The sequence below is a fragment of the Malaclemys terrapin genome, chromosome 12 (genome assembly GCF_027887155.1).
Source record: "Malaclemys terrapin pileata isolate rMalTer1 chromosome 12, rMalTer1.hap1, whole genome shotgun sequence".
Lineage (NCBI taxonomy): Eukaryota > Metazoa > Chordata > Testudines > Emydidae > Malaclemys > Malaclemys terrapin.
In genome coordinates this window covers 46272577-46300376 of record NC_071516.1, presented here as the reverse complement: position 1 = coordinate 46300376, position 27800 = coordinate 46272577, and the positions used below count along the sequence as shown (strand labels likewise).

The window sequence follows — 27800 nt, the reverse complement described above, 5'->3', positions numbered from 1 at the left end:
CAACCCAAGGTTCACCAAAGTCCCAAAAGTCCAACAACCCCCCAAAGTCTCTGTCCCTGGTCAGTGCAGCCCCAGAGTTTGGGGGGAGGCACGCAGGGTGTTAAGGGGCACCTTACGTGATCCGAGGCCGACGGGGTTCCGCCGCAGCCTTCACCACGAGCCGCTCCACTCCACCAGCTGTCCCGGGAGCTGCTCCCGCCGTCCCACGAACTGCTCTGGCAGCTGCTCCACTCTGCTCACCGACCTGTGAGCCGCTCAGCTCTGCTCTGCTCCACTTCAGCCGTCCCTTGGGCCGCTCCCACAAGGCTCCGCTCCGCTCACAAGGCTCCACTCTGCTCGCCACTCCACCAGCCGCTTAGCAATATAGCCTGAGGCTCCCCCACTAGCTAACACAGCCTCAGTGATCTCAGCTCTTAGCAATTTCAGCTCATAGTAGTAGGGAGCCCCCGTATGGCCCAAAGTGAATTCAGCTCAGCAGTCGGTAACCAGACTTCTAACAGAATCAAATTCAGCTCTGATATTCAACAGTGGAGAGAGGGGATAGTGCAATTGCTGTTTCAACCCCTCAGAGAGGCCCCATCCCATCAGGTACAAATGCCTGTCCCCATCCCCTCTCTAGTCACTGGGTTTTGTAACCCATGCCCCTTGTCAAGCAAGTGCTACTTAGGTAATGGTGAAGGACTCCCTCAGTCCTTCTGTCATACAACAGTTCCACTGGCCTTGATTCACAGAATCAGGGTAACAAAACTTTATTCTTCCTGCCCCAATAACAGAGAAACTGGGGATCCCACACCAGCCAAAGTAACCACTTTGAGTTGCTGTTGTTTCATGCCAGGCGGGTGGGTGTGCCTATGCAAACAAGATCAGCCCCTGGAGTTCTTTTCCACACTCGCCATAATTCACCACCAGATGTCAGGGCAGAGCTCATCCTGACTCTGCTTACACCAGTATGGGAAGCTCTTCTGATGCTGGGGATGTTGCATAGATCTCTTGCTCCCAGGCTGTCCTCCAGCCGTGTGTGTGTGTGTGTGTGTGTCCCTCCCTTCTGCCCCCTGCTGGAGGGAATGAGATCTGTGTGTGTGTGTTGAGGCCACTCCTCTATCTAACCCCTTAATGAAAACCAATTTGATTTCATTTTGTTTAAAGGATTTCTGAAAACACAGACCCAGAACTCCACGGCGAAGGAACAAGAGTAATAATATCCAGGGGGTCCCATTGTAAGAGAAGGTTTCCCACAACAAAAGGGCGCAATGTGCATTGGAACAGATGCAGGGGTAGGGGCCCCTCTGGACTATTTCACATAGTTCTGCAAACACTTGTCTTTGACAGATTAAAACCCAAACTCCCCCCTCTAACCCGTATGCTGAAAATAACCCAACTGCTCTCCCTGCTCTAACCTACTCCCTTCTCAGAGCCTGGCTCCCAGCCCCACCCCCTGCTCTAACCCACTAACCCCAATCCCCCCCCCAGGTGGCTCTGTGTTGCCCCAGCCCTGAACTCTCCTCCGCCCACACCCCCTGCTGCCCCAGCTCTGGCCCCCACCTGCACCCCCCAGCTGCCCCAGACCTGGGCTCTCCCCCACCCACATCCCCTGCCGCCCCAGCCCTGAGCTCTCCCACCCCCGGACCCTCTGCCGCCCCAGCTCTGGCCCCCACCTGCACCTCCTGCTGCCCCAGCCCTGGGCTTTCCCCCAAAGAAAGAATTGGGTGGACTAAATGGACAGTGCCCCTCTCTATCTGAAGCCTAGCAAGGGAGGTACGTGGATCCCACTAGAATTGAAAATGAAAAGTAAGGGAGGGGAGGCTCTGGACCTGGGCAGCTTTAGGTACAGTACCAGGCAGGTAGGAGGATTTCCACTTCTGAGCCATGGAAGCAGGAATTGACTTTTCTTTTCCAGATTTGAACACCCTCAAAATTCAGGAGCGCTCACACTCAATTTGGGCAGCTGTTACTTCATTTCTCCCAAATCAAATCTACTGATCCACTGTAACTTGCTGTAGAAAAAGTAGGATAAATTGAGCAAGAAATGCTCCCCAGTGGTTATTAGGACTGGAATTGCTATTTTCAACAGCCATTGCTTTTGTTTTTTTAGTTTTGTTTGTTTAAAAGGAAGACAGTGATATTGCATTGGCACATTCCCCATAGAAAGAAGGAATGGAACAAAAGAATAATAAAGGCACCTCAACTTTTCCTCATTTATAGAGGACAGTCTTATAATATGCATCCAGATATCCTCCAATCACACAAGCTGAAAATGGTTCCACTTCACTGCAGTTCTGTAACCATATGGGAACCAAACCTGTCTGTTCTGTGCACATCCAAAATTCCTGCTTGTGAAAGTTACTAGTGACCCCCCCTTAACAGAGCAGCCTTTATGTCAACCAGTGGCCATTAGGAGGAAGCAGACACTTCAAGTACACAGTAGCCTGAACTTTTCAACTGTCTTCCCTTCAAGGCCTTAAGGTAGTTGGAGCTGGTCCCAAGCTGTTTTTCACTGACCAGATAGCAAAAGCACGGGTCTGACAACCACCAATCAAGTGTTAACACTGCAAGGACCTTTGTCTGAATGTGTATAAAGAATCTGTAAAATGTGTGTAAGACAGAGTTTTTGTACTAAGGTGCAAAGCTCTCCTTTCTTCTGCAGAATAAAGCAACTCCTCCTTATCCCTGTCTGGCTGTTATTGGCTCTCAGCTAGGTGGACCCGATATTTCAGTAACAGTTTCTGGTGACTCCACCGGGACTCTCCTAGCTCGGACATTGGACTCCGGATGGCTGCGGCGAATTGGGAACGGCGCCAACGGGGTGTTTCGCCACTTTTCTCTGCTTCACCGCAGCCCCTGGGGTTCGTGTTCCGATAAGGTGAGTCCTAATAGGATAAGGAGACACTATCTGGTTCTGGTCTGGTTAACCGGTTAATGAATTTCTGTCTTATACATTTGGGGCGTTAGGTGTGTGGACGGAACTGAGCCTCTCATTCGTAATTCCTCAGAGTGGAAGCCATCGCGTGCAATGAAGCTCTGAGGTTGAATTGGGATCCTTCTGTCTCGTCCCCTGTAGCGGTCAGTATTAGTAGAAATTCCTGTAATAGGATCCTATTAGGCCATAATTCCCTCTGTTCTGTGTGTAATTCTCTGTTAGAGTGTCAGCAGGCAGATGGGTGGGTCTCTGGTAAAACCCTCTGAGGATAGCCCTTTAGATTATATGTTAAGTAAATGGTCTTTACCCGGTGTTCAAAAAGAAACAGTTACACCTTGTGTAGAAATTGATGTGGCTAGTGTTGTGGAAATTGAATTGTGGAGAGGATGTGCATTTTCCCCAGAACATGTGCCGTGTATATTGTAGCAGAGGTCAAAGAAATGCAAACCTACCAATATAGGTTGTGTTGTATCCTTCAGATCACTGGGTGTTTGAAAGCAGGAGTTAGAAGTAAAAGGCAATCAAAAGTCTGGGAAAGTTAATTGTGTCCTTTTTTTTAAGTAAGAATCTTTAAGCTGGGGATAGCTTTGGATCTGGAAGCAAGCCAGAAAGCATCTGTATTAATGCAATTTTCTAACTAATAAGGTAGAAGCCACTGAAACCTGGGCTGCCTATGAAATAAATACAAAAAATATGGAGTAATTCTGTTTTGTCTAAAATCAACAAGAGTATGTGTATATAAAGGAAATATTTTAAGCAATGACTGAGTGCCCAGAAGGGGTAGACCTCTGTTCTTTTGTCTTTCAGATCATCAGAGAAAACGGATGCCAGCTGAACAGCATTCAACGTACCGTGCATTTACTGGTACAATAGGAATTATTTTTGTGTTCTATGGCCAAAATTGTTGTTTAACTTTGAATACCAACAGTCTTTGGAAACAAGGACATGGAAGGTTAACCCACTCCCCATATTGCCCATGGGATCCTTCTGGCTACCTCAGATTTCTAGCCAGAGGGCTGGGGAGGGAGGAAAGCTATTGGACACCTGAGGTTGTACCGAGTGGACTCCTCAAAAGTGGGTGTGCTTGTCCTGGTTTGTTGCTCCAAAGCTCTGTAATAAAGTTCTTTTACTGGAAGGGTGCACATGGCATAGATTGAGTAATAAGACTAATGTACTGTATAATGGCAATGTGTATGTGTTCATTGTTAAAAGAAAGTGTATAAGTAAAAAGTAAAAGTTTCCTTTGTAAGTTAAAAAAAGCCAAAAAAAAAAAAGCCCCCCCCCCCCCCCCCAAAAAAAAAAAAAAAAACCAGAACAAGTTAACTAGAAAAAAAAATAGCTAGCAAGCTCAGTCCAAAGATAAGACGCTGGCACCATCCAAGGACATTGTTCACAGCTAAGACTTGGCCGACAGCCAAGAAAAGGGGGGTCTGAATGTGCCCAAGCAACTATGAGATCTGCAAAACACTGCCAGGCATTAATGAAATGTGTTAGGTTTCTTTTCTCACAGATAAAAGAAGTGCTACCCAAAGACCCTAGCAGCCCTGCCATTCATTGAAACAAGGAGACTGAGTCTATGTAAAGTCCATCAACAAAAGACTGCTTTGGCTCCACACTGGAAAGGCCCTTTCCAAGTCCTGTTAACCACCAACACCGCTGTGAAGTGCCAAGGACTACCTGCCTGGACCCATGCTTCTCACTGTAAAAAGACCCCTCCACCTCGGGAGGACTCTCCGACTGATAAGCCTATTTCTCCTTCTAGCTCTGCTGTGCCTTCTGGACAGCAGGAAAAAGGAAAAAAGACAAGGTGAAGTGCTAGTAACCTCTCCCTTGTCCACTGACAGACCTACTGTGCCTTTAGATTTTTCTAAAAAAAAGCAAAACCATTACAGGGTGATGTGCTAGTAACCTCTCCCCTGTATGATGCTAAACCACACTGTTTCAGGAAAAGAGAAGAAGGAACACTTGCTTCTTTGGAACCACCAAAGTCCAAGGATTCCTGACTACAAGAAACATTAAGAACTGACCCTAGTAAAGAAACAAAGAATTATACACTGGCAGAAAAAAACTTGTGGGACCCATGCTTGAAAATGTAGTATAGTATTACACCAAAAAGAAATGTATTAGGATATCAATAAACTGTGATTAACACTACACTAAAGACTGTTAAATTTTTATTACCCTTATTCAGTTTCCAGATCACCTCTACATACCCAAATTGCTCCCAGGGGGCTGCCATTAGATTAGCACAACAAAGGGCATGGGTTATTTCCTCTAGAAAGAAAAGTGACTTGACCGGATCCCTTTGGGATGGGGCCAATAGTGCAGCAGCAGTTTAAAATATTTTTAAAAACCAAAACATAATAAAAAATTAGAGCACAGCTAACCCAGGTACAGGCTAAAATTAGTAAGTTACATGTTATCTCCGCCCTTAGTTCTATGACCCAGAAGTTGCTGACAGAGATGGTATTGAATATCACTGAGGCTGGGAAGGCATTGCAGTGGGATCTAGCATGTTCAGAAATTCAGGATTTCCTGAATGACCAGCTAATGGCCATTCGGAATGATCTAGAGCATCAGGCTTGGCCCACTGCCCTTACAGACACATCAGGAGTACCATCTGATCTGTGGTCATGAAGACATACTTAAAAACTTTCTGGGTGGAAGTACAGACATTCTCAATGCTCCTTCCAAGCATATGAACCAATTAGAAAGAAACTTGTGCTTGCATCAAAAAAAAATGTTGTTTCTATGTTAATCATTCTGGCTTAACTGAGCAGAATTTACAAGCCATTAAGAATGCTGCTGTTGTTTTCCGTGCTGTATCTCTTGATCACACCTTTAGTTTTGAGGACCTCCTTCCAGACTTTGGGTCATAGTTTACGGGGCTCTTTCAAACAATTGTTAAATGGATTCTTTTCTTTCTATGTGTTATTTAAACAATAATACAATGTGCCAAATGCCTGTGTAATGCTATAATCAAAAGCTCTGCTGTCCATAAGAAAACCCAGTATCTGTCCCTCCAGCTTGATCGCAAATTGCATAACAGGCCTGACAATGTTTGAATTTGTCAGGCCTGAAGGGGGGACTGTGAAAGTTACTAGTGACCCCCCCTTAACAGAGCAGCCTTTATGTCAACCAGTGGCCATTAGGAGGAAGCAGACACTTCAAGTACACAGTAGCCTGAACTTTTCAACTGTCTTCCCTTCAAGGCCTTAAGGTAGTTGGAGCTGGTCCCAAGCTGTTTTTCACTGACCAGATAGCAAAAGCACGGGTCTGACAACCACCAATCAAGTGTTAACACTGCAAGGACCTTTGTCTGAATGTGTATAAAGAATCTGTAAAATGTGTGTAAGACAGAGTTTTTGTACTAAGGTGCAAAGCTCTCCTTTCTTCTGCAGAATAAAGCAACTCCTCCTTATCCCTGTCTGGCTGTTATTGGCTCTCAGCTAGGTAGACCCGATATTTCGGTAACATGCTGAATGACCTGCCCTGGGAGTTACCAGTGACCCAGGGCTGCGGCAGAAGGAGGGTGCAGTTGGGGGTGTGTGTGGGGGAGAGAGCCCAGGGCAGGGGTGGGGGGCAGCCAAAAATGTTTTTGCTTGGGGCAGCAAAAAACTTAGAGTCGGCCCTGCCCCTCCCATAGCTGGGATAGGACCCAGGAGTCCTGGCTGCCAGCCCCCCAACCCCTTACATTCAAAGTACAAGAGGAAGAAGTTTGTGGCCATTAGCGGGGTTTGCAGGGAAGGGAAGGTTGGGGGGATGGGGCATTGTGCGAGGTGTTCTCAGCGTGGGGTGTGATGGCGATGGGGCGGTGGCAGAGGATTTCGCTGTACACCACATCCTCCGAGATGACCTTTCCTCCTCTCTGCTGGGCCCTGGCGCTAAGGGGAATCAGCGTGGAATAGACGGTATTGCTCTCCTAGGACAGAAAAGACAGGGCCTCATGTCAGCTAGGTGGTGCTGTGCTGCAGGGAGCAGGGTGGGAGGCTCAGTGCAGGGCGCTCTCTGCTCAGTGCAGATCATAATCCCCCAGTGGGACACTAGGGGGTGCTCTGCTGCAGGCCATTGGATGGGAGATTGTAGTAGGGGATATCTCCCTCTGCTCCCCTGCTGTGGGGAGCAGGATGGGAGGCTCAGAAGCGGGGGGGGGCTCTCCCCTTGGCGTCTCTGCTGACCCCTATACAGTGACAGGGGAGCTGTGTTGCAAGGAGCAGGGTGAAGGTGCAATAGGGGGTGATCTCCCCATGCAGTCATTGCTGACCCCAATGCCCCAGGATGGCACTGGGGGTCGCTGTACTGCAGGGAACAGGATGTGGGGCTGAGGGGGGGGTGCGCTCTCCGGATCTTACCGAGGAGTTGCACCCTACCCTGGCATCTGCATCCTCTTCTCTCTTGCCCCTTTCCTGGGGATTTCGACCCACTACAGGCTTCCCTCCAGGTTTGTTCGGCCACGCCGGCTGGTTGTGGGTCACTGGCTGGACCTGCCCATCACGGCTCCGTTGCTGCAGAGCTAATCACACAACAGATCATCCCCCTGCCCTGCGGCCTGGTCTCCCAGAGGAGCCCAGAGGGCGAATATCTCCTCTGTGCTGTGGTTCCCATCGTTAACTGCTAGGTGGCAACCTCAGATTAGAGTTACCCACAAGGAAGGCAGAGTGTGGCTGTCAGAAATTCCCCTCTTAAAGGGTAAGTGCCCCAGAGACCCCGCCATAGGCGCAACTTTCCCCGGCGCCAGTGTTTGTTCATGCCCCCCCCATCCCCACCCCTACCCCGCCTCCATTCCAACCCCTTCTGCAAAGTACCCGCCTCAACTCAACCCCTTCCCTGCCCCTATTGGACACCTTCCCCAAATCCCCGCCCTGGTTTTGCCTCTTCCCCAAGCGCGCCACATTCCCCCTCCTCCCAACCGCGTGAAACAGCTGTTTCGTGGCACAAGCGCTGGCAGCTAGGGGGAAAAAAACGGGACGTGGCCGACTCAGGGGACGAGGTGGAGGCAGAGTGAAGGTGGAGGTGAGCTGAGGCAGGGGGCTGCCGGTGGGTGCTAAGCATGCATAAATTTTTCCCCTGTGGGTGCTCCAGCCCCGGAGCCCCCACAGAGTTGGCACCTATGGACCCTGCCCCAGGGTTCCAGACCCCATGTCTCCAACCAGCGGGGTATGTGTCTCTGTCAACTGTGGGGGCACCTTGGAGTGTTACTCACCTGTGCCAGCCCTGAAGGGTATGTTGACATACACGGGTCTGAAAGAGAGAGAACCAAACATCAGTGGTGGAGCAGGGGCTGCTGAGCAGGGCTGGGTTCTGATCCCAGGGCAGGAAGATGTAGGGTCACTGGGGGAATGGAACTGGGGATAGAGTAGGTGGGTGCGGTGGTTGGTTCAAGGTTACTATAGATTTTGTTTTTTTGCCGTCATTCATTCCCATTCATTCATAAATCTTATTTTCTTATTCACCTCTTTGCAAACTGGGTCATTTTCTCCTTCCTTCCTTCCTTTATTCAGTCTCTCTCTCTCTCTCTTTCTCAGTCATCTCCTCTTATTTTCTTTCATTCATTCTTTCTCATAATCACTTTTCTGTTCTCTTTGGTTCCCTCTTTCACACACCCCTTCCTTCTCTGTCTCCCAATCATCTCTTCTACTTCCTTCCTTCATTGATTCATGTGCTCCTTTAGTCTCATTCTTTCCTTCTGTCTCATTCATCCTCTCTCTCATTCATCTCCTCTCAAACTCATTCATTCCATGTTCTCTCTTTCATTTGTAGGCTGCATTGTAGGAGCATTAGATTTTCCTTGGTCAACATCGGCAAAGATCAACTTTGCCGTACACACACAAACGGATTTAAAAAATATTTCCATTGATGATGATCAAAATTTACAAATAGGCAAAGTAAGAAAAATGCTTCCTGAGAATTGATTAGTTTGCTTTAAGGATATCGACTTTGCCTTTTTTAACATGGGACATTGGCAATTTATTTTAGTGGTTAGCGAGCTCTGATCTTTTTGAATCTCAATAGGAGTACTTGTGGCACCTTAGAGACTAACAAATTTGTTAGTCTCTAAGGTGCCACAAGTACTCCTGTTCTTCTTTTTGCGGATACAGACTAACACGTCTGCTACTCTGAAACTTGAATCTCAATGTCTCCTGTCCTTAAACAATTAGAGTCTAAGCCCTGCTCAGAATTTCCTAGAACTGTGACAATTTGAAGAGGAAAAATTGGGGCGGGGGGAACACTTAAAAATAACCATTGATATTATCCATTTAAATTACAGAAAAATGAAAACTGAATTCTGCCAAGCCTACTTGTTTTCAATGCAGTTCCTACCAGTTTGGCCTAGGGGAGAAGATGCCCCATCCCATTAGGAGGCAGTGTTGCATCACAGATTACGTGACCATAGATTAGAAGTTGGAGACCTAGAAAATTTACCTGGATCAGATGCCGGGCTGGGATGGCTGTTCCCCTTGCCCCTCGCAAACAATGAGGTTCTTATGGAATGGGCCAGTCTGTCGGGGTGGGCGGGCATGGACAGCCCCGCCAGGGACAGACAGAGCCAGTCCCTGAGGGGTGGGGGTGTATCGGCCTCTGGAATTGGGGCAACTTACTGTGTCTCTGCCGCGACACCACCTGTGAAGAGAAGGGGAAACAGCCATTAAACAGGAGCCTGCAGGGTGCAGTGGACCTTGGGGCCTCGGCCGAAAGCGAAGGTCTCAGGATTGCTGTGCTCAGTGTGAGGAGTTTGAATGGGGAGCCATTTTAGAGCGATGTATGATATTGTCACTGAGCCTGTGGGGGAGAAACCCACCACTTGAAATGCAACATCGTATCCCACTGAAACCAAGGGGCGGCAGTCAGAAATTCCCCTAGTGCCCAGAGGTGCTGGGACTGGCACCCGAGTCCCTCGAGGAGGAGGGGGGGGGGGGCTGCTCCCAGTGGGGGCGGGGCAGTCATTACTTACCTATATTTACCCCGGAGATCTCGGCTGACCTGCGAAGGCAGAAGCGGAGGTTCAGTGGTGGGGCAGGAGGCTGTTGGGGGCCTCTGTACTCTATGGGGGTGGGGACAGCTCAGCCCATATGACCCCCAATTCCCCACACTGCTGCAAAGGATTCTGAGTTGTCACTTTCTCTTCTCTCCTCCTTTCCTAGCCGATAATCCTCTTTGTCCTCCTTCATTCTCCCTCCTTCCTCCTTCCCCCTTTTTCTCCTCTCTTCCTTTTTCTCTCTGTTTATTCCCTCTCCTCCATCGATTTCTCCTGTCTTTGCCTTTTTCCCTTTGCTCGTTCCCTTTGGTCACACTCCAGTTCCCTCCTTCATTCTCTTTTCCTTTCCCTCCCCCCTCATTCCCCCAACCTCCCTCATGTCCTGTGCACTATTTCACCCTTCTTCTTTCTCACCCTGGTCTCTCTGCCCCCCATCTTCCCCTGAGATCCACCCCGGTCTCCCCCACCCTCCAAATGACCCCTGCTCCCTCTGGTGTTCCCCACTGAGATGAGCCCCTGGGTGCATGTAGCCATCCAATGCCCCACATGAGACCCAGCCCCCCCATATCATTCATGGCATCACAACTGCAGAAATCCCCCCTTTATTTTCTATGGGCCACGTACCCCCCCATAGATTGACCCCTCCGGCCACCTGGATCCATGGACCGGAGCCCCTATCACTTGAGCTCAATGCCCAGCCCCCATCCAGGCTGTGTGACCCGCTATGTGCTGGTGTCATCCCTAGAGGGTTGGAGCGAGCCAGGCTGGGGGGGTGACCCTAGAGCCAGTCCCCTGGGGGGGTGGGGCCAGGGAGACCAGACCTCGCCCCCTTACATACCGTCTTGCTATCCGCAACCGGCGCAGCTCCTGGCTCTTCCAGTAGGGCCTGGAAGGGAATTGGGGGTGGGGTCAATATGGGGCTCGGCCTGGCGGGGGGTGGCACTGCTGGGATTAGCTGGGCCGAGGGTGGTGGCTGCAATTCTCAATGTGACCAGTGGGGGGGCTGTGAGGCAGGAGGAGAGAATTTGGTGGGAATTGGATAATTTTGCCCTACTGGTGTGGGGGCGGGGGGCAGGTTGGGAGCCAGGACTCCTGGGTTCTAGTCCCAGGGAATCGAGGGACCTGTTGGAACAGATTTGCCCTCCCATAGACAAACAGCTCCCGGCCTCACGGAGGGGCCTGGGGACCGGAGGAACTTACGTGGAGAGCCGGCGGGTAGCTGGGGAAGGAAGGGAAAGAGACTGAATTAAAGCGAGATTCCATGAAGTTTCTCGTCCCCGTCTCTCCCCAGCTGCAGTGCCCCCTAAGGGGGAGCACCCTGCCATCCCGGACGCCTGGGTCCCATCCCCCCTCTCAGTTTCTCTGTTCCTGGGTCTGGGAGCTGAACGGCTCCCCCAGGGGTGAGGTCACTGTGCTGCTTCTTGGATGCCTGGGTCCCATCCCCCGTCCTTCCCCCAATCCGAAGTTGGCTGGGTCTCAACCCCATATTTGTATTCCCTTCCCCCCCACAGCCAAATCACTCACAATCCTTTGTATCTGGAAACTGCTGTGCCAAGTTACCCACAGTCCTTTGCACCAGAGTCCTGTGGTACCCAACTACCCATGATCCCTTGCATGGCGGTCCTGCTCTAGCCAGTTACCCACAGTCCTTTGCAACTGGCTCTTGCTATCCCATGTCACTCCTTGTGGGGGCTGAGAGCGCTGAAGGTGACCCCTAGGTGTGAACACTCCTGTCCCTGATGCCTGGGTCCCATCCCCCACAGGCACTGAGAGCTGCGGTGCCCCCTAGGGGTGAATGCCCTGTGCTGCCATCCCGGACGCCTGGGTCCCATTCCCCATCCTACGCCTCACGCACCTGCCGTCTTCTTCCTGCAGAGGGGGATGAGCAGCAGCAGCAGCGCCAGAGCCGTGGCAGCCCCACCGCACCCAGCCACCAGGGGGACGGGCAGAGACCAGGCTGGTAAAAGGAGGGGATGAGTTAACAGCCGGGAACAAGGGAGGGGCAGCATCTGGGGACCCTCTAACTGCTCCAGACCCCATCCAGGGCAGGGCACAATCTGGGCCCTCCCCTTTAAGGAGGGATTTTTTGCCTGCCAGATGCTCTTGGTACCGCCCATGGTGAAATGCTGCCACCTGCTGTCAGGCTCAGGTACTGCACCCTTGGGGCCATGTGTTGTTCTCGCCCCCCCAACATGTGCTGTGTCTTGGCTCCAGCATCTCCCCCAGGGGTAGCAGGTGTTGGGGTGCTGGGGTTATTGCGGGATGCGATTACAGGCCTCACCTGTCACAGTGATGTTCACAGCCTGGCTCCTGGGGGATGGGATCCACCTGCCGCTCATGTTCACCTCGTATCCACAGCTGAATTCCCCGGTGTTTTTGGGACCGGCCCATGGGACACTGAGCACAGAGAAGTTCGTGGAGCCGGTGCTGGGCTCTGTGGTGCTGATCTGAGGCCCTGTGTCCCCAGAGGGGATCTCAACTCCGTCCTTGTAAAAGTGAAACCTCCTCTCACTGGTGTCCCCGGGGGCCATGCAGGTGATGCGCAGGGGGAGCCCTTCGCTCACCACTCCAGACGGGGGATCCACACTCAGTACTGGCTGTGAAAGGGGATCTGAGGGGAGCAGGACAGGGGAGCGGTCAACAGAGAAACCACAGTGCTGAGTGTGGGAAGTGGCAGCTATACTGTATAATGGGCACTAGGGGCAGCAGAGGGTGGGGGTGGGGAAGGGGCGGCTGTACTGTATAACGAGCAGTAAGGCAGCAGGGGGTGGGAGAGGGCTGTCTATAATGTAGAACGGGGGCTGTGGGTGTCCGTTCCAGTCACACTCAGTGGCACCGGCTCGCTGGAGCCTGAGCGGAGGTGGCGCCCATGGAGCTCTGTGCTGTACCCACACTGGTAGGTCCCACTGTCGCTGGGGGTGACGTTCAGGGGGAGCTGGGGCCCTGGTGGCTCTGGAAGCAGCTCCCCATCTCTCAGCACCCAGTGGTGCTCATCCCCTTTGTTCTCTTGCCTCCTTTGGCTGCCATCGCTCGGTCCCTCCCCGACCACTGTGGTTATGGCACCATCAGACTCCATTCGGCTGGCAATTGGGGTGAACCAGCCCAGCTCCCCCAGTCCCCTCTGGCGGGACCGGCCCTTCAGTGTCCCTGCTCCAGCCGGGATCCGGCATCTCCCAACATGGGTGCCCAGAACCGGAGTCAGGCTTCCAGCTAATCTTGGCCAGTGCCTGGGAGCCCAATGGGTTCACCTTCCCCCTCAAACCTGGCTCTCTGGGGTTCAGTGTGTAGGGGCACAGGGGGATGGGGTGCAGGGGAGCCAGGGACGGGGTGCAGGGTCACAGGGGGCACAGGGCAACAGGTGCAGGGATGCAGGGGGATGGGGTGCAGGGGTGACTGGAGTTGAGGTGTAGGGGCACAGGGAGGTTGGGGTGCAGGAGTGATGGTGTGCAAGGGGGACGAGGTGCAGGGGAGTCAGGGTACAGGGTGCAAGGATGTACTGGATGCAGGGTGACAGGGTCCAAGAGTCATGGGGTGTAGGGGGAACAGGTCTTGGGGTGCTGGGGTAAAGGGGGATGGAGTGCAGGGGAGACAGGAGTTGGAGTGTTGGGGGAAAAAGGGATGGGGTACAAAGGCAATGGGAGTTGGGGTGTAAGGGCGATGGCCGTTGGGGTATGGGAGATGGGGAACAGGGCACAGGGGCACAGGGGGACGTGGTGCAGAGGGACAGGGTGATGGGGCACAGGGGGACAGGGTGCGGAGGTGCAGGGGTGACTGGATTTGGGGTGTGAGAGCCAGGAGGATGGGGTTCAGGGGTGGTGGGAGATGGAGTGATGGAGTGCAGCGGGATGGGGATGGGGTGCAGGGGTGACAGGGGACAGGGTGCAGGGGTGCAGGCGTATGGGGTATGGGTCAGAAGGGGTGCAGGGGCGGCAGGAGTTGGGATGCTTGGGAAGGGGGATGGGGTGCAGGGGCAACAGGAGTTGGAGTGCGGTGGATGAGGGGACATGGTGCAGGGGCGCAGAGATATGGGGTGCAGGGGCACAGGGGGATGGGGTGCCAGAGACCAGACCGAGCTCACCTGTCACGGACACAGCGACGGGCCGGCTCTCACCGGATGGCACCTCTCGCCCGGCGCACAGTGTCCAATACACACAGACGTACAACCCGGCCGTCCCCGTCTCAGCCCTTAGCTTCAGCCGGGCGCCCCCAGTCGGCTCAGGGACCCTGTCAGTGGTCAACCCCCCTCGCTGCCTGTAGAATCTGTACCTGGCCACCCCGTCGCCCTGGGGAGCCGAGCACCTGAGGGTCACCCGCTCCCCTGGGATGTACATGGGGTGCCGGGGAGCCAGAGCGAGCCGGGGGGCAGGGGGCGGCTCTGGAGTAGACAGAGAGAATGGGGAGGGGGAAAGGGAAAGAGACAGCTTGGATGAGACCCCCCAGCTCATAACCAGTGAGCCCAGAGACGGGGCCTGCCCCCCAGTGAGTCTGTCCCCCCAACCTCCCCTCATTCGCCCCTTGCAGCCCAGATCCCTGGGGAGGGCCAGCGCCAGAACTAGTGTGACACGGCTGCACCCTGTTAGATCGCTGGTGAGAGCCCCTCCCCACCCACAGGGCAGCCCTCATCCCCCCAGCCATGCCAGGCCACACGCAGAGCTGGGTGTGCCCCTATGATCCGCACCACCTGCCATGGGTCAGGCTGTGGGAGCCGGTGGATTCAGACCCCAGGGTCGAGCCCCACTGCCCGGCCCCCACCCGTGGGTACCATGTTGCACCAGTGCCTCCTGCTGTCTGGCTCCGGGTCCATCACAGAGCAGCTGCGGGAGGCTGGGGAGTGCTGGGGTCAGAGGGGGAGGTGTGGAGGTCTCATGGCGCTCTGGGGGGGCTGCGATGTCACGGTCAGGGTGGTCTGAGGGGTGGGAGGGGGAGACTGCAGCTGGCCTGGGGATCGGGGCTATGGCAGCAGGGCCAGGCCTGCATTGAGACTGGACCAGGATCCCTTGTTGGGACAAGATCCCCTTCCCCCGGGCGTCCCATCGGTCCTGCTGCAGCCGGGGTTCCTCCTCCGGGGACGGGGCTGCCCAGGATCACGCCCGGCTTCCAGCTGAGCTCTGCCCAGCGCCTTCTCCACGGGCATTAAACCCGCCCTCTCCACAGGAGACCTGCGCCAGCCCAGGGTGACGTCGGCCTTTCTCCTGGCCGCGGCACCGCTTCCTCCTGCATTGACCAACACCCCCAGGTCTCTCTCCTCCTCCCTCATTCCCAGCACATGGGCCCCGGCTCAGAGCAGCAATTCTCGGGGTTAGTCCCCACGGGCAGGACCTGGGGTTTGGGGGTGAAATTTCCCCTGTTTCTGCGTCCAGAGATTTGTTCCCGCGCAGGAGGAGGAGGGGAGGGGGGTGGATTAAGCCCATAGGTCCCCTGCTGAGGTCTCAGGGCTCCGCCACACTCATCCCGGGAAAGGAGCAGTGGAGAGGTCCTCCAAGGGGCCTAGAGTGGTTGTGAGGAAGGAACTAATCAGAGGGGCTCCAGGGATGGCCAAGCAGGGCCAGGGGGGGCCGTATAAAAGGAGCGGCAGGGCAGAGCAGCAGGTAGTTGCTGCTGGGAGCGGCAGAAGAGAGGGCTGCTGCCTGGGTGGAAGAGCAGCAGGGCCAAGGAGTTTGCTGGCAGGGACCGGGGGAGCAATGAAGGAGCCAGGGTTGCCGGGTGTCTGGTTTTTGGCCGGAAAGCCTGGTTGAAAAGGGACCCCGGCACTGCCGACCGGGCCGTTAAAAGTCCGGTCGGTGGCGCAGTGGAGGCCCGGGGCTAAGGCAGGCTCCCTACCTGCCCTGGTTCTGAGCGGCTCCTGGAAGCGGCTGCCAGGTCCTTGTGGCCCCAGGCGCATGGGCAGCCAGGGAGGCTCCACACGCTGCCACTGTCCCAAATGCTGGCTCTGCAGCTCCCATTGGCCAGGAACCACGACCAATGGGAGCTGTGGGGGTGGTGCCTGTGGGTGTGCGGCAGCGCGTGGAGCCTCCCTGGCCGCCCATATGCCTAGGGGCTGCAGGGACCTGGTGGCCTCTAACTGGGAGCCGCGATAACTGTCACCAGGACCCCAAACCCTGTACCTCAGCCCAAACCCCAGCCCTGATCCTCCTCCTGCACCCCAAACCCCTCATCCCTGGCCCCACCCCAGAGCCCACACCCCCAGCTGCAGTCTTCACCCCGCCCCGGACCCCAACCCCCACCCCAGCCTGGTGAAAGTGAGTGAGGGTGGGGGAGAGCAAGTGACAGAGGGAGGGAGGGAAAGGAGCTCCTGGCTGCCTGCGGACTGAGTGGGGAATGAGCCGGGAAGGGCTGCAGGAAGACAGTGTCTCCAGGGAGGAAGCCCTGGGGATACAGCCCCATAGCAGGGCTGGGTCTACTTAAAGACTGAGCCCAGGGAGGGCTAGAGAGACACCACCAGAGGGGTCCTGAGACAGGCCCTGGTGGACTGTGTACCCCGGCAGGGATCTGTTCTGGTGCAGACCGTGTGCGTGACTCGGCCAGAGAGCTGAGTCACTGAAAAAACCTCCTGAGAACCACCGACCGGGGTTACCAGAACTGAAAGGGCCCAAACACCCAACCACAGCGGGGGCTCGCGAGAGATGGGTGCCCACCCTTTTACAGCGGGGTAGAAGGAGAAGAAAGGGCTGTGGCTCGGCGGGGGGTGTCTCTGGTGCTACAGCCCCACCACTGAATTCTGGGGATGAGCCACAGCCTGCTGGAAGGGCGGATGGAGAGCTCACGAGGGGGAACCCATGCAGCTCCTGGGTACCACCCGCTCTCCCCGACAGCACCCAGCGGGAGAGCCTCACCCGTCACACGTATGGCGATGGGCTGGCTGAGCCCCGAGGGGAGCTCTCGTCCGGACCCCCTGCTCCAGTACTGGCAGGTGTACGGTCCTTCGTCCCCCACCGCAGCCAGGATCTCCAGCCGGGGTTCCCCCCGGGGCGACGGCAGCTCCTCAGAGCTCTGCTCCGGCCGTCGCTTGTAGAATCTGTAGCTTGTCACTTCCTGGGCCCCGGGAGCCGAGCAGCTGAGGTTGAGCCGTTCCCCTGGGAGATACACGGCGTACGGGGGGTCCAGCGAGAGCCTGGGGGTCTGCGGGGGGGCTGGAAGAGAGGTCGAAGGGGGAGGAGTTCAGGGTGGAACCAAGGTGCAGGGTTTTAGGGGCGGGGATTGACCGAGGGGCATGGGGGCTTCTCCATCCCTGGCCATGTTTCAATCCAGCCAGGTGGGTTTCTGAGGGGATCTGCTCTAGTCCCCTAGGGACTAGTTTGGGGAGCTCCCTGTGTAGATGGGGGGGCCCTTCTGGCTTTCAAACTGTGACTCCCAGCCCAGAGCTCCCACCCCAGCCTGTGAAACTCCCCACAGGGCGGCAGAGGCCCCAGAGACCACAATGGGGACAACATCCCCCAAGCCAGCTCAGTTTCGGATCACTGGGGCTCCCCAGGGGGCTGTATGGAGGTCAATATCCCCCCAGGAGCTGTAGGAACTGGCATCCTGCTGGAGAGGGGTTCTTCCCATAACACATGTCCCAGGAGTCGGAGGGGGCACACGGAGCTCACCTGTGACCTTGATGGAGACGGGGCGGCTCTCCGGGGACTGGATCTTTCGCCCAGATGGGCGTATCCAGTATGCACAGGTGTACGACCCGGAGTCCTCTGGCCCCGTGATGTTCAGGGCATGGGCATTGCTGCTCTCGGATGTGATTCCCCGTCCCGTATCCCTGGAGAACTGGAATCCAGTAGCCACTGGTGCCCCCGATGGAGGGGAGCACGTGAGCGTGACAGACTCCCCGGGGAGGTACACGGGGCGTGGGGGGCTCAGGGAGAGGGATGGAGCTTCCGGGGGGGCTGAAAGAGAGAGGAACAATCCCTCAGCGTCCAGCCACAGAGCTCTCAGCGCTGTACCCGGGAGATCGGGGCATTGTCCTGATTCCATGGGGGGATGTGATGTAGCCGAGTGCGGAGCAGATCCCAGGTGTGCCAAGCCCCAGCCTGGGGCTCTAACCACTAGGCAGCACTCCCGCCAGGACGGGGAGCACAAAGAGGGTCCAGCAGAGAAAGTGGCTCCTGCTGGGGGGGGGGTTGTTCAGCACTGCAGGGGGCCGGACCGCCTGCTGGCCTGGGGCAAGGGGGATGACTTTCCATGCATATGGGGGAGCAGAGGGAGCCAGGCGGATGGGTGGGGTTGGGGGTGAGTTTGCAGGAAATGGGGGGATCCAGGGCTAGGGAGGTGGGGAGAGACCCAGGGGAGAGGATACCCCCCATATCCCATTGCATCCCCCCAGGGAAAGAGGCGTCACCTTGCACTGATAGGGACACTGGCCGGCTTCTCTCTGACAGGATATCTTGCCCGGATCGCGGGATCCAGTATGCACAGGTATACACCCCGGCTTTCCCCATCTCGGCCACGATCTCCAGCCCAGCGCCCCCAGCCGGGGCAGGGACCTCGTCATGGATCAGCCTCTCCTGTTCCCCGTAGAATCTGTATCCCTGCAGCCTGTCGCTCCCTGGAGCCGAGCACCTGAGGGTCACACGCTCCCCTGGGAGATAGAGCGGGTGTGGGGGGTGCAGGGAGAGTGTAGGAGCTGCCGGGGAGGCTGGGATTGGGAGAGAGGAGATCACAGGGGGAGGGGAAATGAGGGAGTTCAGAATGAGAATTACCTGGCTGAAGAGCCAATGCCCCCCCCCACTGGGGGAGCTGCCCTCTCCCCCTGTGTCTCCAAGCAACCGTCCTGTAAACCCCTTCACACCCGGCCCCCGCATGCGCCCCCGATACTAGCACTCAATCACTGCACTTGGGGGGCAGCATCCCACTGGGCTCTGAGCACCAGCCATGCTGGGGGGCAGGAGGATGCAGTGCTGGGGGGCTGGTGGAGAGCAGTAGCTGGTGGGAGCTGAATGTTGCTCAGAAGTGAATTGTGGGGGAGACCTTGGAACCTGGGCATCATTGGGGCAGGCTGTGGGGCCCAGACTGTGGGGCCAAGGTTCTGGTTCCCAAGTCCAAGAGATGGCGTGAGGCATCTGCTGGAATAATCATTGGGCCCCACCATGATCCAGATCAGCCTCGCTGAGCCGGTCTGGCCTCTTCCTTCCCCTTGGATTCTCCCCACCAGCCCTATCTCCCAGGGGGAGGGGGGGTAACAAACAGCCCTTTTTATACCCGGCCAGAGGGCACTCACCCTGCACGGTTATATAGACCTTGTTACTCTCCGTGGATGGGATCTCCTGCCCAGACTCCTTTCTCCAGTACTGGCAGGTGTAGGGCCCGTGATTCCCCATCTCGGCCCTGAGCTCCAGCCGGGCTGCCCCGCTGGGAGATGGGAGCTCCTCCGGGGTCTGGCCGCCTCTTCTCCTGTAGAATCTGTATCCCGTCACTGCCTCGCCCCTGGGGGCTGAGCAGCTGAGGTTAACACGCTCCCCCTGGTAATACACAGGGTCCTGGGAGCCCAGAGAGAGTGTGGGGGGCGGCAGGGGGCCTGGAACAGAGGCAGAGGGGGAGACAGCTGCGGGAGGGAAAAAGGGGCTGGTGAGATCCTAAAAACAGTGACAAAAACCAGCCACATTTCCCTGCCCGCTGCTCTCCCCCAGCCTGAGAAACAGCACATGGCAGGTAACCCACAGAACAGATCATCCCTCACCACCCCGACATATCCCGCTACATCTGGGGGATGCAGTACCTCCTACTGCCACTGGGGAGACCCTGGTGGGGCCGGGGGCTGGAGAGCTGCCTGCTGTCAGTGGGGCCTGGAGCGTAAGGGAGGTTATCGGTGGGTTTTTGGGGTCTCTGTCATCTGCAGCCCCCCCATTTATCTAGGGCACCAGGTGGTGCTTGTGGGCTTGAGAGACCCCAGGAGAGACCTCCCAGCGCCCTTGCCCCACATGCCAGGAGAATGGGGCATCACCGGTCACTATCATGGACAGAGGGTGGCTCTCAGGGGATGGGCTCTCCTGACCGTCCTGCTCTACCCAGTATAGGCAGGTGTAGGTGCTGGCGTGTGCCAGGTGGAGCCGGGGAATCTGGTAGCTGTGGGAGGCCTGGGGGGTGGCCCCTAGAGCGTGCACGGCCGTTATACCGTGGAAAAACCAGAATCCAGCCGCTCGGCCTGCAGGGCGGCCGAGCACATCAGGGTGAAGGAGGATCCAGCCAGGTCCCGGAGACCCAGCGGGTGCAGCTGCAGAGTTGCCGTAAGGTTTCCTCAGGCACAGAGGAGTCTGGACAGTGTGTGTGTGTGGGGGGGCAGAATGTGGGGTTAGATCTATGGGCACAGAGGGGATGTGGGCGGAGCTTAGATCCAAGGCAGACACCCCAAGCCGAGCTGGCAGGGTCAACCCAGATCTCCACCTAGTGTCCGAGCTCTCCACCCCGGCCCCCGACCCTGCTCCCAGGGGCCCCTTCCTCCTGAATGGGGTTTGAACTCATGGCCTGCGGGTGGTGCCACGTCCAATGGTGACAGCCTGGCACCCAGTTAGTGCCTCAGCCCACAGTCTGCAGTCCTGGCACGGCTCTCCAGGACGAGGGTCCCAGCTGTTTGCTGGCTGGGGGATGGAGAAATCTCCAGGGTCTGTCTGTGCCCAGCATCCTCAGGAGAAAGTCTGCTCATCCCTGGCCTCTGTCACAACCCAGTGGCCCCCTCCCTCCGGGGGTCCCCTGGGGAGGCAGATCAGCATTGTGTGCTGCTAACGCTGTTACAAGCATTGCAAGGCATTTTGGGAAGGGTTAAAGGGTTAAAGGTATGAATGCGGAACGAAGGCTGGAGGGGGAGGAAAGGAGAAAGGAAGGGGTTAACTTGATGTTCCAGCTACACCCGAAGATAAGGAGCTGACTCCAGCCCAAGGCCATTGCACACACTCTGCTACCTGCCAAGAAAGAATTGGGGAGTCCAAATCCCCCCTCCCCCCCAACCAGCCGTGAGAAAGGAGAGTGGCTGAACAAATTGCAGGGGCCGCGAAAAGGAGTGAGACAACAAGGTCAATGAGGGAAAAATAACCGTCTCACAGCCGCCGGTGTGTTTTGGGGAAAGTTGAGAAGGCCACAGAAAGCCAGTTTGGACTGGTACAAAGAGCACCAGGAACAGAGGGCCCTGAACGAAAACACCCCCAAAAGAACCCAGGACTTAAAAACCCTCCCGAGAACCAAAGCAATTCGGAGATCACAGCAGACCCTGGACGACCTGGGCCCAGGCCAAAACTCACATCTACCCCTCCCCCTCTTCTTTTTACATCACACCCAGGCTTGGCCAGCCTCAGGTCATGCGTGTGTGAGTATGAAAGTGGGTTAGGGCTTGGGGCACTAACGCTTTCTTCTTTCCTCTGAGTGATGTGGGAAACACCCTGCACTCTCTGCTGTTATTTTATTATTTTATTAATAAAGCTTTAAAACTTAGACCCTTGGTGTGTTTCATCATCTCCTCCCCAATGATCCTGTGGCCTCAGCCTGATCACCTGACGCGTCAGGCAGATTGGTATCGAAATCTGTCACACCTGCTCTGCTGGGAGGCCCCCAGCCCCCTTCCCCACTTTCCACCCCCACCCCACCCCACGACCTGGGAGTCCCGGAGAAGAAGCCGACACAGGGGCTGTGGTCAGAACAGACAGCTGGAGACAGACACGACAAATGTGGGGAGGGGACAAGAGATGGCACCCCCCAGCCAGCCAGTTCCCCCCATGGGGTCATATTGAACATGCCCCGTTTCCACCCCCCCCACCCGAGTCAGCCAGTCTCCTGTTCCAACAACGACACCCACAGACCCCTGTGCACAGACCAGGAGATGAATCGGGTCCCTCGGTCCCCTCGGACGACACCAGCTCGGGGATGATCTGCAGCCAGGCTGTAAGAGAAGAGACAAGAGGGGTGAGAGCTCTGGGGTGGGACGGATTATAGGGGCAGGAGCGAGGGGTGTGAGGCATAGGACTCTGGATACTGGATTTATAGTCCAGTCCCCTATGTTATTGGGAGGAAGGGGAAAGAAAGAAAGAAAGAAAGAAAGATTATTGATTCAGTGAATGGGCCCAGGGCTGGACATGGAGGAGGGTCAGCGCATGGAGCCGGGGCTGGCTGTCAGGACACCTGGGCTCTGGTCCCATTAGAGCTGGGCCTGGGAACGTCTCAGGTTCGACAGCCTGTCAGTGGGTCGCAGGCCGGGCTCCTGGCAGGCTGCAGGGGATCCCGGGCTCCTAGGCCAGGCCTTCCCGCTGCCTGCCGGGGAACCAGCTGGGCAGGACCTGGAGCCCGGGAGCTCTGGGGGAAGAGCCTGGCCCATGGCAGGGCCCCCAGACCTGCTGGGTGAAACTGACACGATTCTTGTCAGTTTCACTGTGTGTATTCACAAGAGGAGCCCTGATCTGTGTCTGTGCAGACCTCGGCACAATGGGGGGTGGGGTGAGGGGTGGGCTGATTGTGGCAGGGATCTGCACAGCGCCTGGCCTAACAGGGACTGTTGCTCTAGGAAAGTTCCTATCAAAGAACATGCTTAAGCTCCGTGCTGCAGCTCCCAGCACAGCAGCTCTCACAGTGCTGCAGGGCAATGGGGAAACTGAGGCAGGGCCTCACCCAGTGGAGAATAACCAAGAGCAGAGCTAGAGCCTGAAGGGGGCGCCAGCCCCCACGAGCTCGAGGAAGGTGCCACTGCCTTTGGGGAGCAGGGAAAAGCCTTGGGAAGGGGAACCCAGGTGGGTGTGACAGTCTGCCTGTGTGGAACTGAACATGCTGAAAACAGTTAATCTCAGAGGAACCCAGGCGTCTGAGGTGCGGAGAACTGATGGAGGGAGAGAGAGAATGAGAGAGGGACCGAAGAAGGAGGGCAGAGGGGAAGGGGGGGAGTGAGGCAGGGAGCTGAAGAAGAGGGGAAGGGGACGGGAAGGAGGCAGGGAGCTGCAAGAGGGGGACAGAGGGTGACTCAGAGGGAAAAAACAGACACAGAGGGAATCAGACAGGGGCTGAAGGAGGGAAGCAGAGGGTGTTACCTAGTAGGTCTGTGCTCTGGGGGAACCAGGGTGCAGTACCCAGCCTGTCTGACTCATGAAAGACCCCACCCCCCGCCTCTGCTTGAACCAAATGTGCATCAGAAGAAAGACTGACAACAAGCAATGGAAAGGCCGTGGGAGACACCCCTAAACCGTTGGATAAGGGTGACAGGATTAAGGAAACTCCCCTGACCTTATTTGCATTGAAGATGGGACAAGGAGGCATCTCCATTAGCTACAGAATGGAGACCAGAGATTCCAAGGCAAGAACCGCATGGAACTCTGGGACCAGCAAAGTAGGGAAACAAAGCATAATGGGGGATCTCTGCTTCAGATGTTAATGGACTCACGCCTCCACACACCAGGTCAGTAGTTATCAGACAAAATAGTGAAGCTCCCTAATTGCATTGTGAGCTTCCCCCAAGGAACACCCCCATAGCCAAGAATGATCAGCTCCCACGTCTAGTCTGAACAAAACTACTTTGGTATCTCCCTTGTTTACACATAAACAAATCTAGTGTCTCCCTTGAACCATTGTTCTTTCCCTACAAAACCCCGTTCCCATGCTCAAGTAAGTGCTCTGATGCCTGGATCCAAAACCTGCATCAGTTCCATTGGGACTTCATCTTCTCCTGACTGATCGTGCTGGGGGCTCTGCCTGTCTCCAGCACTCTGGACCCCCAGCTATCACCATCACCTGGGATCCCCAATTGATTCAAGCTTCATGGAGTGGTGAGAACCCAACTGTCTCTCTCTCTGTTTAGCCTTCTGACCCTCACTCTCTGACCAGTTATCGTTTTCTAAACCTGACTTTTATAATCAAATATAAGTTCGATTTAATATTATAACTGTTTTGTTTGTCTGGCTCCCCTATGGTTATTACCTGGCAATAAACAATTCTCATGATTAAGCTGGTGGCTTCTCTCTCCTTCTGTCTCTCCCTCCCCCTCGTGGGTGGGTTTTTTTGGTTTCCTCATTCGCTCTGCAGCAACGCTCCTCGTACCTACGCTAAAGATCGTGGCAGCGCCCAAAACTCCTGTGGGGTTTGCTCACCGAGTGGGTTACTGCCAGAACAACTGTAATGTGAGTGCGGATAGGGACGTGCTGAACCTGGGACGTATGAGGGTGGCTGCTTGGAAGTGCTGCTCGACCCAGTCTGCTGAGTCCAGGGGGATATGAGGGGTCAGCTTGGGAGTGCTGATTAACCTGGTCCTCTCAGACGCTCTGTTAATGTGTGTGTGTGTGTGTGTGTGAGTGTGTGTTCGTCTGATTCTGGGGCTGGAAGACCCCAGCCCTGGGGAACCTGGGTCCTGCAGGATCACTCCATTGGGAGGGGATTTGTAGCAGAGAGAAGTAGAGCTCTGTATGAGAACACGTGACACAAGCAGCATATTAATAGAAGTACAGACCCCCCCAGAAGAGTAACCCTAATAAATGAGCATACCCCAAAGTAACGGGCAAAGCTGGTAACAAAGGGGACTAGGAGAGAAAGAACAGACACAGAGGGGATAAGCCAGGGACCAAAGGAGGGGTGCAGAAGGTGATGAGCTGAGAAAGAACAGACACAGAGGGGATGAGACAGGAAAGAGGAGGCGTGCGGAGGTCACGTGAGATTTATTTATTGTTTCACAGACACAGTCCGGTCCAGCCAAGCCACAGCATCTTATCAGCCACGCTCAAGGCGCTAAGACCTGCAGGAAACTGAGTCATTTTACAGCCCTCACCGACCTGTGGGCTGGTTTGGGGGACAGAAACAGAGCGGAAGGAAGAGGGAGACAAGAGTGAATGGGCCGGGTCAGAGCCGTAACTAGCTATTTTTGTGCCCGAAGCAAGAATCTAAAATTGTGCCCTCCCCCCTCCATATAATTACATAGTAGTTACTTTGTAAAAAAAAGAAAAATACGTAAATAACAAGAATAATAATGATAATAGAAGATTTATTTATTTTAATCATAAGATCCGCATACAAAATCAACTAATATATATAAGGTGTGCATCTTAGTGCATCATGAACTGTGGGGGTCGGGGCTTAGAGCCGCACACTGGGGTCGGGGTCGGGGGCTCGCAGCCGCGTGCAGGGGTCGGGGTCGGGGCTCACAGCCTGGCGCAGGGTTCAGGGTCAGGGCTCACAGCCCAGTACAGGGGTCGGGGCTCGCAGCCGCGCACTAGGGTCGGGGTCAGGGCTCACAGCCCGGTGCAGGGGTCGGGGCTCGCAGCCGCACACTAGGGTCGGGGTCAGGGCTCACAGCCACGCACTAGGGTCAGGGACGGGGCTCACAGTCTGTCGCAGGGGTCGGGGTCAGGGCTTGCAGCTCACAGCCGTGTGCCTGGGTTGGGGCTCGTAGCCCTGCAGCTCCACACAGGGCTCGGGGCTCGCACTGATGTGTCGCGGTCGTGGCTCTCAGCCCGGCGCAGGGGTCGGGGCTCGCAACTTGCAGCCGCTTGCCGGGGTCGGGGCTTGCGACCCCCCACATAACCAGGTCGCAACCCCCCTGAGGGGTCGCGACCCCCAGCTTGAGAACCAATGCTTTATAATTACTGTAGGGTGCATTCTATTTATTTTCCACTTCCATTGTACATTTATCATGACGCAATGTGCATATTATGTGATTATAGTTTTTCATAAAATAATAAGAATTCAAAAACTTAATTTGTCTTTTTCTGCGCCCCTCAGCATTGCGCGCCCGAGGCAAGTGCCTCACTCACCTGGCCCTTGTTACAGCACAGGGCTGGGTTGGGGGGCGGGGCAGAGGGGAAGGGGGACCAAGGCAGGGGGCGGAAGGAGGGAATGAGGCAGGGGCTGAAGGAGGGGGACAGAGGGGAAGAGAGGACCAAGGCAGGAGCTGAAGCAAGGTTGCGGGGGGTCACTCACCCAGTACAAGGAGAAGGTCAGTTAGCTCCATACTGGGTTGAACTGGACGAGGCTGGGAGCTGCATCCCCCACGCCCGGCTCAGCCTCTCTGCTGACAGCAGCCAGGGCCCCAGGGCCCCCCTAGTGCAGCAAGAGGAAGTGCTGTCCAAGGGACACAGCCACCGCCCCGCCCCAGCACCGAGGCGTCAAGCGCTGCAGGCTCAGAGCCAGGCCGACCACGGCCCAGCCTCGGGGCTCCCAGCATGCCTTGCAGCTACCAGATGCTGTGCACCACCTGGGCTGACAGTTCCAGCCACACATAACGCTGTACAGGACGTCCCGCCTTGGGCTGAGATGCAGCCAGCTCTGGGGTGGAGTGGCTGGGGAACAGGCGCAGAGTGACCCAGCTTAGGGCCCCCTCATTCCAGTGTAACAGACAGTTCCCCCTGCTGAGCCCCCTGCCCCACTCCCCGCAGCACAGCGCCCCCTGCTGAGCCCCCCCAGTCCCTCTCCTGAAGCGCCGGGCAGGGTCTCAGTCCAGCCCCGCTCCCCACTTCCTGCAGCGTTTCCAGGAGCTGCTATGTGGAGCCGAGGGGCTGGGCCGTGGCTGGTGAAGTCCCCGTCCTGGGCACACACTGAGGCTGGGCCAAGGGGACGTGGCTGTTACTGGAGCAGAGACCCGGCCGCGGCCGAGCTGAGACCTGACCTCAAGCCGCAGAGTTCAACTGATCCGGCTGCAGACTCTGAGCACCTGTTGCTGGGGAGACCTGCTGCTAGTCACCCCTGTAGTGTTCACCGGGGCCCCAAATAGCTTTCCCCTTGGAGTCAGTGCTGCCCTCTGTGCCCCAGTGTCATGGACTCACAGATCGTGCCCACTCTTCGCCCCGTATGGTCCCTGGGGGGTGCCCCTTTCAGTGCGACAGCCCTTCTCGGGGGTCCACTCTCTCTCGGGGTCAGGCCCCTCCACCTCCTGGAGCTGCACCTCTCTGAGCCTTAGCACGTCTGTCTCCGCCATGGGCCCCCTCAGGGAGTCCCCTCGCTCTGGAACCCCGGGGCCAGCCCCCAAAGGGAATAATGTCACCCTGTTCTCTAAACTGGAGCGACTCTCAGCAGCGTAACAGAGGTAACGGGGGGTATTGAGCATTGAACACAGCACAGGAAACTCTCAGGGCCTCAGGCCTGGCCTCCCTCAGCACAGCGCATCCCAGTCTCCCTGCATCCAGGTGGGCTCTGCCTGCTCCCCCTCTCCAGCCCAGAGCCCCCTGCTTCCCTGCTGGGCATCTGAGATCCCCGGCCCCAGGCCCCGCCTCTGTCCATTGTCTTCTCTCCAGGTAAACAGAGTCATCTGGGTCTCTTCTCCCCTCTTCTGTCCTCTGGCCCCTCTGGCTGGAACCGGCTGGTCAGGTCACTGGGGTCCTCTCTTCGCAGCCCTTTGTCCTCCCACTGGCCAGAACCGGCTGCGACTCCAGAGTTGGGTCTCCGGGTCGTCAGGTCACCAGTCGCTGGGGTGTCCATCCCCCAGGCTGTCAGCTGGGGTCCCAAGTTCCCTCTCTGGTCCTCTGTAATCACAAACTCCCTCTCCCCTCACCTCGTTAAACCAGTAACACCCAGGGAAACTGAGTCCCACCCCCTCTGCATGCAAACCATTGGAAAAACAAGGAAAAAACAAGAAAATCCCCCACTTCATCACTATGTCACACCCAGCATGGCACTAGGGGGTGCCGCCTGCTGCCCTGGAATGAGGGGGCCCTAGGCAGTGTTGCTCTGCAGCTGTTCCCCAGCCGCCCCACCCCAAAGCTGGATGCATTTCCGGGATACAGAATGTAACAGGATCTGACCCCCCGCAAACCCCTCGCTGCTCACACTGGAGCTGTCAGTTTGGGCAGTGCAGAGCGTCTGGTAGCTGCAAGGCATGCTGGGAACCCCAATTCCCAGCCGCGGTCGGCCTGGCTCTGAGCCTGCAGCTCTTGATGCCTCAGTGCTGGGGCAGGGCGGTGGCTGTGTCCCTCGGACAGCACTTCCTCTCACTGCACTAGGGGTCCCTGGGGCCCCAGCTGCTGTCAGCAG

The 27800-nt window shown here is 56.3% G+C and overlaps 1 protein-coding gene across 1 annotated transcript; it reads right to left on the bottom strand.

The window, feature by feature from the left end:
* Positions 1 to 11740: 11740 nt before the first annotated feature.
* Positions 11741 to 25785, bottom strand: LOC128847138 (basement membrane-specific heparan sulfate proteoglycan core protein-like). The gene is given in 12 exon segments (XM_054046491.1): positions 11741 to 11850; positions 12175 to 12507; positions 12714 to 12897; positions 13045 to 13063; positions 13666 to 13727; positions 13730 to 14268; positions 16727 to 17023; positions 17480 to 17767; positions 18220 to 18516; positions 19099 to 19395; positions 21682 to 21747; positions 25755 to 25785. Coding segments are annotated over 12 exon segments (2523 nt in total).
* Between the last annotated feature and the right edge of the window lie 2015 nt (positions 25786 to 27800).